At 42.8% G+C, this 14,437-nt stretch overlaps 1 protein-coding gene across 1 annotated transcript in view; it reads left to right on the forward strand.

The window, feature by feature from the left end:
- Nucleotides 1-12,742: 12,742 nt before the first annotated feature.
- The window catches only part of PSTPIP2 (proline-serine-threonine phosphatase interacting protein 2), a 72,042-nt gene continuing 70,347 nt past the window's right edge, over nucleotides 12,743-14,437 (forward strand). The window contains exon 1 of the mRNA XM_014828965.3: nucleotides 12,743-13,228. Coding sequence (XP_014684451.2) covers nucleotides 12,986-13,228 — 243 coding nt within the window. The 5' untranslated portion in view covers nucleotides 12,743-12,985. The remainder of the gene's footprint in view (nucleotides 13,229-14,437) is intronic.

Below are 14,437 nucleotides of genomic sequence, written 5' to 3' on the forward strand. Positions count from 1 at the left end.
CTTTATCCAATCATCAGTTTCTGGGCGTGTAGGCTGGTTCCACGTCTTGGCTATTGTAAATAATGCTGCGATGAACATAGGGGTGCAACGGATTCTTGAGATTTCTGATATCAGGTTCTTAGGATAGATACCCAGTAATGGGATGGCTGGGTCATAGGGTATTTCTATTTTTAACTTTTTGAGAAATCTCCATACTGTTTTCCATAGTGGCTGTATCAGTTTGCATTCCCACCAACAGTGTATGAGGGTTCCTTTTTCTCCACACCCTCTCCAACATTTGTCACTCTTGGTTTTGGATGTTTTTGCCAATCTAACGGGTGTAAGGTGATATCTTAGTGTAGTTTTGATTTGCATTTCCCTGATGATTAGCGATGATGAACATCTTTTCATGTGCCTATTGGCCATATTCATATCTTCTTTTGAGAAATGTCTGTTCATGTCCTCTGCCCATTTTTTGATCGGGTTGTTTGTTTTTTTGTTGTTAAGCAGTGTGAGTTCTTTGTATATTATGGAGATTAACCCTTTGTCGGATAAGTGGCTTGTAAATATTTTTTCCCAATTAGTGAGCTGTTTTTTTGTTTGAATCCTGTTTTCCCTTGCCTTGAAGAAGCTCTTTAGTCTGATGAAGTCCCATTTGTTTATTCTTTCTATTGTTTCCCTCAACTGAGGAGTTACAGTGTCCGAAAAGATTCTTTTGAAACTGATGTCAAAGAGTGTACTGCCTATATTCTCTTCCAAAAGACTTATTGTCTCAGGCCTAATCTTTAGGTCTTTGATCCATTTTGAGTTTATTTTGGTGTGTGGTGAAAAAGAATGGTCAATTTTCAATCTTTTGCATGTAGCTGTCCAGTTTTCCCAGCACCATTTGTTGAAGAGACTTTCTTTTCTCCATTGTAGGCCCTCTGCTCCTTTGTCGAAGATTAGCTGTTGGGTGCGTAGATATTTATAAGTGTTATTTCTCCTTGCCGGAGTGTCCCTTTGATCATTATATATTGTCCCTCTTTGTCTCTCTTTACCTGCCTTATCTTGAAGTCTGCTTTGTCTGATATAAATATTGTGACACCTGCTTTCTTTTGTTTTCCGTTAGTTTGGAGTACCATCTTCCATCCCTTCACTCTGAGCCTGTATTTGTCATTGGAGCTGAGATGTGTTTCCTATAGGCAAAAAATTGTTGGATCTTGTTCTTTAATCCATCTTGCCACTCTGTGTCTTTTTATTGGAGAGTTCAATCCACTTACATTGAGGGTGATTATTGATGCATGAGGGCTTAATGCTGTCATATCACTCATTTTCTGGTTTTCTTGCATTTCCTTAGTTTCTTGTCCTGTGTTTTCGTCTACCCATTGAATTATGCAGTTTTTTATGATGTGTTTCTTTGTTTTTTCCTTATTTGTTTTTTTGTGTCTCTGTTCTGCTTTTTAGTTTAGTGGCTATCCTGAAGTTTGTATTCAGAATCTCATGCATAACACAGTCCATTTGCTGATGGTCTCTTATTTCCTTAGTCTCAACTGATTCAGTCCCTTTCCTCCTTCCTTTCTAAGATATTATTTGCATATCTTATTCCAACTTGTGTTGTGAGTTTGTGGTTAAAGTGACAAGATTGTCTTTGCTTTCGGTATTTTCCTTCCCTTTAGCCTAATGCTACAGTTGAATATTTGCTATCTTATTTCTATTCTGTCTACCTATTTGTCTCCTTACTCTGTGTTTTGTGACCCCTTTCTCCCTTTTTTCATTTTTTCAGGTATGAGGGTCTTCTTGAGGATTTCTTGTAGGGGGGCGTCTCATGGCTACTAAGTCCCTTAGCTTTTGTTTGTCTGCGAAAGATTTAATTTCTCCCTCATATCTGAAGGATATTTTTGCTGGATAGAGTATTCTTGGCTGAAGATTTTTATCTTTTAAAGTTTTGAATATGTCATTCCATTCTCTCCTAGCTTGTAAAGTTTCTGTAGAGAAATCCGCTGTAAGTTTGATAGGGTTTCCTTGGTAGGTTATTTTCTTCTGCCTTGCTGCCCTGAGTATTCTTTCTTTGTCATTCACTTCTGCCAGTTTTACTACTATGTGCCTCACAGTAGGTCTTTTTACATTGACAAATCTAGGAGATCTGAAAGCTTCCTTCACACATATTTCCCTCTCATTCCCTAGATTTAGGAAGCTCTCTGCTATTATTTCTTTGGACACATTTTCTGCTCCATTTTCCTTCTCTTCACATTCTTGAATATCTATAATTCTTATGTTGCATTTCCTAATTGAGTTGGATATTTCACAGAGACTTTCTTCATTTCTTTTTAGTCTTAGTTGTCTCTCCTCCTCTGTCTGGAGCATTTCAACATGTCTATCTTCGATTATGCTGATTCGCTTCTCTATGGTGTCTACATGAGCATTCAGGGAACCTGTATTTTGTTTTATCTCTTCCATTGTGTCTTTCATCTCTAATATTTCTGATTGATCTTTCTTTATAGTTTCATCCTCTTTTGTGAAGTGGCTCCTGAACTCGTTGAATTGTTTCTCTATATTCTCTTTTACCTCATTGAGTTTTTTGATGATAACTATTTTGAATTCATTGTTGTTTAGTTTACTTATTTCTGTGTCCTCAGGACTGAGTTCTAGGTGCTTGTCATTTTCTCTCTGTTCTGGAGATTTGATGTAGTGTCTGATGTTGGAAGGTTGGGTCTTTCTCATTCTGATATTGTTCAGTTGAAGTTACAGCCTATCGCCACTGGGTGGGGGTCGAGAGCCACATATTCTGAGCCCTCTGCCTTCAGCTGGAATCCCAGGGGCTGGAACTGTGCTGAGCGGGTCAGGGGAGGGGTGATTTCTCCTGCGTGCAGTCCCAGGTTTCCCGATCAGCTCTCACTATCTGGTCTCCTGGGGTCTTGGTTTGATGAGGTCACCTCACACGAAAGCTTTCGCCCCATTAGAGGGCTTTCCGCTAGGCTGAAAGGGCCCTAGGGAGTCCTGGGTGATCCTGCAGACGTGTGACCCCTCCCCTACTCCTTCCCTCATGAAGCCTCCTGGGGCAGCGACCACAGTCTTTAGGGGAGGGAGTGAAGATCTCTCCTACCCTGTTCCAGCTCCTCCGATGGGGGCTCAAGCCACTCTGCCCTCTGTTGTGTGGCTGCCATGACTCTCTGAGTATTTTTGTTCTTTTAGGGTATTTTCTGTTGAAATATGGTTCCTCCTTTTTGTTGTATGTTGGAGGGGAGAGAGTCCCGGGCAAGTTCACTCTGCCATGATGCTGATGTCACTCCCTGTACCAAAACTATGAGGACTTTTAACAAAGATTTATATAAAAGGTATCTACAAAAGGTTTATCACAGGGGGAGTGACATCAACATCATGACTGAGTGAGCTGTTCCCTTAATCTGTCCCCCCTAAGATACAATGAAAAGGACATCTATTAACCAACAGAGTACATCCACACAGCACAAAAGGACATCTGAGAGATCCACACAGCCATACGTCTGAAGGTGGGGGGACTAGATCCCTGGGAAGCAGTGAAAAGAGGTAAATGAATCTCTTCCTCCACACCAGCAGCAGTGACCTAGGGTGCGAGACCTCATGTGGTAGCCAGTGCATGACTTTGAGAGGAGACGGAGGAACAGGCAGCACTCCGTGAGAACACTTTTGCTCTCGGAGTTGATTCCTAGCCTGTGGGAATGCCCCACACTGAGGTGGCTCAGACACTGTGTGGATGCCCCCACAAAGCTGAGCAGCCCAGGGGTACCACCTGTGAATGAAGAGTGCGATTGTGTGCATGAAGGAAAGTGCCACCCCCCCCCCCACACACACACACATCTGGTGCACCAACTCAGGGTCAGCCAGGGCAGTGAATCCACACCAGAGTGACTGCGTCTGTGTGTGTGTGAAGGAGCAGCAGCCAGAAGGCAAATGCATAGAACCCTATTGCCACAACTTCCACCCAATGCAGTGGGTTCAGAGAATACAGCTCCTGCCCCACACCCAGTTGTGGCAGATGGAATCTGCAACCAGATACTATCACTATGTGCCAGCAAAGGTCCACTCTATCAAACACCATGAAGAAATACATTAACACTCCAGAGCAGAAGGTAAATGACAAGTCCCAAGAAACCAATGTTGCAGTTATAGAAATTTACAATCTAAATGACAGAGAATTCAAAGTAGTTATCATAAGGAAACTCAAAGAGTTACAAGAAAACTCAGAGAGTTCAATGAGCCCAGGAGTAAAATTAATGAGTGGAAGGAGTTCTTCACAAAAGAGATTGAAACTCTAAGAAAAAATCAAACAAGTGCTGGAGATGAAGAACACAATGAATGAAATAAAAAACAATGTAGAATCCTTAAACAACAGAGCTGACATTATGGAGGACAGAATTAGTAATTTAGGGGTTGGCCCAGTGGTGTAGTGGTTAAGTTCACGTGTTCTGCTTTGGCAGCCCAGGGTTTGCCGTTCACATCCTGGGCATGGACCTATACACCACTCATCAAGCCATGCTGTGGAGGCATCCCACATAGAAGAACCAGAAGGACTTACAACTAGGATATACAACTATGTACCGGGGCTTTGGGGAGAAAAAAAAAAAGGAAGATTGGGAACAGATTTTAGCTCAGAGCCAATCTTCTTCTGCTTCAGGTAGGGGAGGAGAGAGAACTAAGACTAAAAAGAAGTGAAAAAATTCTCCAAGAAATATCAGACTCAATTAGGAAATGCAATATAAGGATTATAGATATTCCAGAGGGAGAAGGAAGGGAGAAAGGAGCAGAGAGCTTGTCCAAAGAAATGACAGTTGAGAACCGGAAGGAACTGGAATTACAAGTAAATGAAGCCAATAGAACTCCTAATTTCATCAATGCAAAAAGACCTTCTCAAAGGCATATATTAGTAAAACTGGCAAAGTCAATAGCAAAGAAAAAATATTAAGGGCAGTAAGACAGAAGAAAATAAGCTACGAAGGAACCCCTATCAGGCTTTCACTGGATTTCTCAGCAGAAACCTTACAGGCTAGGAGAGAGTGGACTGATACATTCAAAATACTGAAAGACGAAAACTTTCAGCCAAGAATACTCTATCCAGTGAAACCATCCTTCACATATGATGGAGAAATAAAAACTTTCCCAGGTAAACAAAAACTGGGGGAGTTCATTGCCACAAGACCCCCCTGCCCCCACAAGAAATGATCAAGATGGCCCTCATACCTGAAACAAAACAGAAAAGGTTTGCAAAGCCTTGAGCAAGAAGATAAATAGACAAAATCAGAAAATTGCAGTTCTCTCTCAGAACAGGTTAGCAAACACTTAATTATAACGTAAAAGATAAAGGGAATGAAAGCATCAAAAATAACTATAAACCCTTCATTTTAATCACAAACCCACAACACAAAATGGAATAAGTGACAACAATAACTTAGGGAAGAGGAAAAGGATGGAACCTGCTTAGGCTAAGGAGATAGGGGTCTGTCAGAAAATGGACTATCTCGTCTACGAGATCTTTTATACAAACCTCATGGTAATCACTAAACAAAAAATCAGAGCACAGATACAAATCATAAATAAAGAGAAAACTGAGAAAACCATCATAGAAAATCACCAAACTGTAATGGCTGTCAGAAATACATGGAATGAGAAACAAGGGAAATATAGAACAACCGGAAAACAAGAGATCAAATGGCAGTATTAAGCCTTCATATATTGATAATCACTCTAAATGTAAATGGGTTGAATTCTCTAACTCAAAGACACAGAGTGGACACAGAGTGGCTGGATGGATCCAAAAAAAAAAAAAAAGACCAACAATATCCTGCCTCCAGAAAATACATCTCAGCTCTAAAGACAAACACAGGCTCAGAATGAACGGATTGAAGATGATACTCCAAGCTAATAGCAAACAAAAGAAAGCAGGTGTTGCCATACTTATATCAGACAAAGCAGACTTCAAGATAAGACAAGCAATAAGAGACAAAGAGAGGCAGTATATAATGATAAAAGGGACACTCCACCAAGAGGACAGACAGTTATGAATATATAGGCACCTAACACAAGAGCATCAAAGTACATAAAGCAACTATTAACAGACCTAAAGGGGGAAATTAACAGCAACACAATAATAGTAGGTGACCTCAACACGACACTTACATCAATGGATAGATCATCCAGACAGAAAGTCAGCAAGGAAATGGAATTCAATGAAAAACTAGACCAGATGAACTTAATAGATATATATAGAACACTATCCCAAAACAGCAGAATATACATTCTTCTCAAGTGCACATGGAACATTTTCAAAAATAGACCATATGTTGGGAAACAAGGCAAGCCTCAGTAAATTTGAGAAGCTTCAAATCATATCAAGCATCTTTTCTGACCACAATGCTATGAAACTAGAAATCAACTACAAGAAAAAAACTGGGAAAGTCATGAATATGTGGAGAGTAAACAATATGCTGCTGAACAACCATTGGATCAATGAAGAAATCAAAGGAGAAATCAAAAAAATCTGGAGACAAATGAAAATGAAAACACATCATACCAACTCTTATGGGATGCAGCAAAAGTGGTCCTAAGAGGGAAATTCATAGCAATACAGGCCAACCTCAACAAACAAGAAAAAACTCAAATAGGTAATCTTAAACTGCACCTAACAGAACTAGAAAAAGAAGAAGAAATGAAGTCCAAAGTCAGCAGAAGGAGGGAAATAATAAAAATTGGCACATAAATAAATGAAACAGAAACCAAAAAATAAAAATAAAAACACAGTAGAAAGGATCAATGAAACTAAGAGCTAGTTCTTTGAGAAGATAAACATAACTGACAAACTCTTAGCCAGACTCACTAAGGAAAAAGGAGAGGAGGCTCAAATAAATAAAATTAGAAATGAAAGGGGAGAAATTACAATGGGTACCACAGAAATACAAAGGATTTTAAGAGAATATTATGAAAAACCTAATGCCAACCAATTGGACAACCTCAAAGAAATGGATAAATTCTTAGACTCATACAACCTCCCAAAACTGAATCAAGAAGAAATAGAGAATATGAATAGATCAATCACAAGTAAAGAGATTGAAACAGTAATCAAAAACCTCCAAAAAAAAAAAAAACAAAAACAAAGTCCAGGACCAGATGGCTTCTCTGGAGAATTCTACCAAACATTCAAAGAAGATTTAATACCTATCCTTCTTGAATTATTCCAAAAATTGAAGAAGATGGAATGCTTCCTAATATTCTATGAGGCAAACATCACCCTGATCCCAAAGCCAGATGAGGACAACACAAAGAAGAAAAATTACAGATCAATATCACTAATGAATGTGGATGCAAAAGTCCTCAACAAAATATTGGCAAACTGAATACAGCAATACATTAAAAGGATCATACACCATGATCAAGTGGGATTTATACCAGGGACACAGAGATGGTTCAACATCTGCAAATCAACCACTGTGATAGACCACATTGACAAAATGAGGAATAAAAATCACATGATCATCTCAACTGATGCAGAGGAAGCATTTGACAAGATCCAACATCCATTTATGATAAAACTCCCAATAGAATAGGTATGGAAGGAAAGTACTTCAACATGATAACGGCCATATATGACAAACCCACAGCCAACACCAGACTCAACAGTGAAAAACTGAAAGCCATCCCTCTGAGAACAGGAACAAGACAAGGGCACCCACTCCCACTACTCTTATTCAACATAGTACTAGAGGTTTTGGCCAGAGAAATTCGGCAAGAAAAAGAAATAAAAGGTATCCATATTGGAAAGGAAGAAGTGAAACTCACTGTTTGCAGATGGCATGATTCTATATACAGAAAGCCCTAAAGACTCCATCGGAAAACTATTATAAATGATCAACAACTACAGCAAAGATGCAGGGTACAAAATCAACTTAGAAAAATCAGTTGCATTTCTATACTCTAATAATGAACTAACAGAAAGATAACTCAAGAATACAGTCCCATTTACAATCACAACAAAAGGAATAAAATATCTAGGAAAAAATTTAACCAAGGAGGTGAAAGACCTATCAATGAAAACTAATAAGACATTATTGAAAGAAATCGAAGATGACATGAAGAAATGGAAAGATATTCCATGCACGCAGATTGGAAGAATATATGTCCATATTACCTAAAGCAATCTACAGATTCAATGCAATCCCAATAAGAATCCCAATGACATTCTTCACAGAAATAGAACAAAGAATCCCAATATTTATAAGTAAAAACAAAAGACTCCAAATAGCCAAAGCAATCCTGAGAAAAAAGGACAAAGCTGGAGGCATCACGATCCCTGACTTCACAATATAGTACAAAGCTATAGCGATCAAAATAGCATGTTATTGATACAAAAACAGACACACAGATCAATGGAAGAGAAGTGAAAGCCCAGAAATAAAACCATGCATCTATGGACAGCTAATCTTTGACAAAAGAGCCAAGAACATACAATGGAGAAAGGAAAGCCTCTTCAATAAATGGTATCGGGAAAACTGGACAGCCACATGCAAAAGAATGAAAGTAGACCATTATCTTATGCCATACACAAAAAGTAACTCAAAATGGATTAAAGTCTTGAAGGTAATACCTGAAACCATGAAACTTCTAGAAGAAAATACAGGCAGTACACTCTTTGACATCAGTCTCAGCAGCATCTTTTCAAATACCATGTCTGCTTAGGCATGGGAAACGAAAGAAAAAGCAGACAAGTGGGACTACATCAGACTGAAGAGCTTCTGCAAGGCAAAGGAAACCAGGAACAAAATGAAAAGAGAATCCACCAACTGGGAGAAAATATTTGCAAACCATATATCTGACAAGGGGTTAATGTCCAAAATATATAAAGAACTCATACAACTCAACAACAAAAAAACAATCTGATCATAAAGTGGGTATAGGATATGAGCAGACATTTTTCCAAAGAAGATATACAGATGGCCAATATGCACAGGAAAAGATGTTTGATATCACTCATCATCAGGAAAATGCAGATCAAAACTACAATGAGATATCACCTTACACCTGTTAGAATGGCTCTAATTACGAAGACAAAAAATAACAAATGTGGAAAAAAGGGAATCCTCCCACACTACTGGTGGGAATGCAAAGTGGTGTAGCCACTATGGAAAACAGTATGGAGATTTCTCAAAAAATTAAAAATAAAAATACCGTGTGACCCAGCCATCCCACTACTGTGTATTTACCCAAAGAACGTGAAATCAACAATCTAAAGAGACTTATGCAGCCCTATGTTCATTGCAGCAGTATTCACAATAGCCAAGACACGGAAGCAACTCAACTGATGAATGGACAAAGATGTAGTGTATATATACAATAGAATACTACTCAGCCATAAAAAAGACAAAATCGTCCCATTTGCAACAACATGGATGGACTTTGAGGGTATTATGTTAAGTAAAATAAGCCAGACACAGAAAGACAAACACCACATGATTCCACTTGTATGTGGAAAATAAACAAACACATGGACAAAGAGAACAGATTAAGGGTTACCACAGGGGAAGCCGGCTGGGGGGGTGGACAGAAGGGGTAAAGGGGCACATATATATGGTAATAGATAAAAATTAGAATCCTGGTGATGCATAAGATGTAGTCTATACAGAAGTTGATAAATAATAATGTACACCTGAATTTCACAATGTTATAAACCTATGACCTCAATAATAAAATACTTTTATCACAGTAATAGTTTTAAAAGCATTAGGGAAATGCTAAGAAAGTATTAATATATTCACTTGATGGGAAATTATGGAAAAATTAAAAATGGTATTGAAGAGTATTCTTTTTAATTTTGGAGGGTTTGTAATAAACTCAGATAGTACTAATTCAGAGGTCCAAAATGGCAAGAAGTGAAAAGCAGGTCTCCTTCGCATCTACGTCTCTCAGCTCCAATCCCCTCCTCAGAGGGAACCATTTAAAATGCGTGTGTCTGTTCTTTTTTCTCACCCAAATGGCTTGTTCTACATCTTGCTTTTTTCTGGTGATTATTCCATATCAATACACAAAGATCTTCCTCATTTTCTTTATGCTTGAGTGTGATTCCATTGTGCAGATGTATCACAACATATTCAAGTAGTTCTTCATCGATGGACTTTTAGTTGTTTCAAATCTTTCTCTGGAATAACTATGCTGCTATGAATGACTGTATACGTATTTCACTTTGCACATGTGAGAATATATTTTGAGGGTAAATTCTTCAATGTGGAATTGTTGGGTCAAAAGAGATTTTATAGAAATACCATATGATCCAGCTATTCCACTACTGGGTATTTATCCAAAGACAATGACATCGATACTTCAAAAAAATATATGCACCCCTATGTTCACTGCAGCGTTAGTCACAATAGCCAAGACATGGAAGCAACCCAAGTGCCCAGCAACTGATGAATAGATAAAGAAGATGTGATGTATATATATACAACGGAATACTACTCAGCCATAAAAAAGACAAAATTATACCATTTGCAACAACATGTAGGGACCTTGAGGGTGTTATGCTGAGTGAAATAAGTCAGAGAAAGACAAAAACTATATGATTTCACTCATATGTAGAAGATAAACACATAGATTAGGAGAACGGATGGGTGGTTACCAGAGGAGCAGGGGGTGGGGAAGGGTGAAGTGGGTAAAGGGGCACATATGTCTGGTGATGGATGGCAACTAGACTCTTGGTGGTGAACGCGATGTAGTCTATACAGAAAATAAAATACAACGATGTACACTTGAAATTTACACAATATTGTAAGCCAATATGACCTTAATAAAAAAAGGATAGGTGCATTGAAAATTTTGATGACATGGCCAAATTTCTCTTCACAGACATTTTCAATTTTTACATGCAAGAGTGTCCATTTGGCCAGCATTGTGTGCTATCAAACTTTTTGCTGGGAAAAATGTGTTTCAGGACTTCAGAAAATACTTCTGAAGTATCGTCAAGTTAAAAAAGGAAGACCCCAAATTTTATGTAGAGTAAGAACTTTTAACCATGCAAATGTGTATTATCGGAAGAGATTATGCCAAAATATTAACAGTGATTATCTTAAGTGTATAGATCATTAAATTTCATTATTTCGTAATCACTGAAGTAGTATCATTTAACTTTGTTAGAAAAATTTCACAAATTTCTTATAGAGCCTTGGATATAGTGCACATTTCCCTTGTGTTTTTACTCATAACACCTGTAAGAGGATGAGCTTAATACATGAGGAGAGAACGGGTAACATTTTCAGGCAGGATGGACACCTTTCTGCAATTCGCAATTTTGCCACCAGGTGGTGGAAGAGAGTTAAAATTCAGGGATCTCTGAGGCCCGAGCAGCAAAAATGAAGTGCACTGTACCGTGAGAGCTTGTAAGGCTTTCCAAGACTTAAAAATATATATGTATTGGGCCAGCCCGCGGCTGAGTAATTAAGTTCGCAGATTCCGGTCCTGGGCGCGGACATGGCCCCGCTCACTAGGCAACGCTGAGGCGGCGTCCCACCTGCCACTAGATGGATCCAAAACCAAAATATACAACTATGTACTGGGGGCATTTGGGGAGGAAAAGCAGAAAAAAAAAAAGAAAAGAAAAAAGAAGATTGGCAACAGTTGTTAGCTCAGGGGCCAATCTTCAAAAAAATTTTTAAAAAATACGTATTAAAAGTTAAAACAGACATTTAGAATTGTATCTAAAATATTTGTTCCAAATCTTCAAAACTTCCAGGAAAAATCTTGGTCCTGTCTTTGGCATTTCAGCTTCTTTCATCTCCCCAGTTAGCTGCTATTTCTTACCCCTCCAGCAGCTCAGTCTGTCCATCTGCCCGCTGATGGTGCTGCCAGGCTTCCCTTCCTTCCTTCTAACCCCGCTGCTCTCCGAAGAGATGAACAGCCAGATGAATGGATGCATGCCCTTGGAGTGACCCAGGCCTGGAGGCCACCTCTCCATCTTTGCATGTGGATGACTCTACTGGTGGGATTTCATCACCGTGGGACTGGGGGTGGTATTACCAGGCAGAACCTTTTAGCTGTCATTCAAATCATCTCTTTCAAAAGCAATTGTCCTTTCCCTGTGTCTGGACCCAGCTAGAACCTGCTCAGGGAGCAAATGCTTGTCTCTCCAGGCCTGGCCTTGTGGGCTGGGCATCGACACTCAGTTTTGGTACCCCGGACCTGTATCCCCCACTCCTTGAGCACCTACCCTGCTCCCGGTGGATCTGCCCCGGGAGTAATGTCTGTCTTTGGCCCCGGCCTCCTTTAGAAGGGCAGAGCTCTAACCCAGGCTGCCAACCCTTAAATATGCTGTGATCTTGGGCAAGTCACTCAGCCTCTGGGGGCCTCAGCTTTGGCTCAGGGTGTGTAACATGTAGCAGTAGTTTGTCCCAGAGTACATATTACCACAAAGCAGAGATGGGTCTGCCTCGCCCTGGAGTTACGTTTTTGAGGATGGAAGAGGGGGGAGAGAGGAAGGAAGCTCGGGGCTCCCACTGCTGGGGTGGGATTGCTGGGGAAGGGTCTTAGGTCCTGAGAATGAGGAAGGGGCTGAGCTCCTGGACGCCCTGTGAGGACCCCACTAATGGACCTAGTGTTCAAGGGGAAACAGTATCACTGACTTTTCCACGACTTTTAGACTGAAACGTGCCCCAAGGGCTAACGTGCAGCGCGCGCACCTGGAGTCGTGCACACGACTCGCTGAAGCATCTACACTTCACGTGATCGCTGGCATTATCGATCCCCAGGCTTTACGGAGCTGACACCCAGTCTACGCAACCACCTTTTGATCAGACGGGGGCTCCTTCCACACTCCGCTGAGCGTGGATTTCTCTGCGAGGAATTCAGTCGGGGGAAGAGGGAGCTTGTCGGCAGTAACGGAGCCTAATTCGGGCAGACCACAGGGCAAGTTCCTTCCAATCCTTAAAGGCTTCCTGGAGGAGGGGTGAATTTAGGGCTCACTAGTTGAGCCTGACGCCGCGAGGCTTGAAATTGGCCTGGGTCCAGGCTCGAGATGCGAAGGCGGCAGGTCGCGTCTCAGATCCCCGCGGGGAGGGAGCGAGGAGCGCGGAGTCGGGCGGCCGGAATCGGGCGTGGTTTAGGACCCGGGGCGGGCCTCCGGCCGGCTGTGGGACTCCGAGGTGGCGGCTGCAGGACCGCGGGCCGTGACTGTCCGGCTGTGACCCACTGCCCGGCTCTGCTCCAGGCGCTGCTCCGCGCGACCATGACGGGCTCACTGTTCAAAGCGAACTTCTGGGTAAGTCGGCGGGGCGGGCGGCAGATCGCCGGCTGGGGACGCCCGGCGGGGGACCACCCAGGACCGCGTGCGGAGCTGGGGGCCCGTGTCCGCCCCCCCGGGGGCACAGCCCGAGCGCACGGAGCGCCGCCGGGCCCTCTCCGCCGGCCCCCAGCTGCCGCGCGTCCTCGGGTCCCGGGCCCCCTGGCGCCCGCGCCCCCACCAGCGCGCGTCCTCCCGCGGACGTCTGTAGCCGGGGCCCCGGAGAGTCGGGACATCCAGCTCTCACCGCACAGATGAGCAAGCCGAGACCCAGAGGGAGCAGCGACCCGTCCGGGCGAGTCGCCGGTGGCCGCGGAGGCTGTGCCGGGAGCGCATTTAGGGGGACTTGGGGTGAGCTCCGCTGGGATGACGGCGGCAGGCGCCCGGAGGGCACCGTCTTTTCCAGGTCCGCGGAATTGCGCAGTCTGTCCGAGCCCGGTTAGCGCCAGACTTCCCTTGCAGACCCTAGAGGGGTTCTCTTGCAGAAGCTTCGCCCTACCCGGCAGCAGTGTTTCCAGAGCCCCCCTCCCCAGGCCTTGGCTCAGCCCAGAAGGAGGCGATGCCTGTGTGAGACCCTCCCAGCTGGTGGGGGCATCACGGCCATGTGGGACGTGCCCAACCAGGAGGCAGCGGATCTGCCTGCCCCTCTTCCTCTGTCTGGTCCTCTTCCCACTGTCCTCTCACTCCCCAGGTGTCCCTGAGGAGTCTGTATCCCCTCCTTCGGAGGAGGAACCACCCTCATCTCTTTAAGGCAGGAACAAGAAGTCAACACACCTCAAAGCTGACCTACAGCTGCCAAGCGGCCCCAGCTTCTTACTTGGGACCCTGCTTGCCTCCATTTAGCTTCACAGCTGCCTGGCAGGTGCCTGTCTCCCATGGTGGGCTGCTGGGTGGAGAAACCTGGCTCGGTGGCCTTAGGGACACAGTGTAGACCCTTCTAGAGTTTCTGAGGTTCTTCTGGGGCACTGCCCAACTCTAGGGTGCGGGGCTGTGGAGCATCACAGAGAGGGTGAATGACCTCACAAGTGGCCCTGTGAGGAGGCCTGGGAATTTGTCAGGTGGATTATAGGACTTTTGGGACCCATGACTGGCATTGTGGGAAAAAGCAGGGCAGAGAGATCTAACTCTCCCTCCCTCAAAGTGTGACACCCGGTTTTCAGATCTTGGCCTAAATGTGACCCTTCAAGG

The sequence above is a fragment of the Equus asinus genome, chromosome 7 (genome assembly GCF_041296235.1).
Source record: "Equus asinus isolate D_3611 breed Donkey chromosome 7, EquAss-T2T_v2, whole genome shotgun sequence".
Classification (NCBI taxonomy): domain Eukaryota; kingdom Metazoa; phylum Chordata; class Mammalia; order Perissodactyla; family Equidae; genus Equus; species Equus asinus.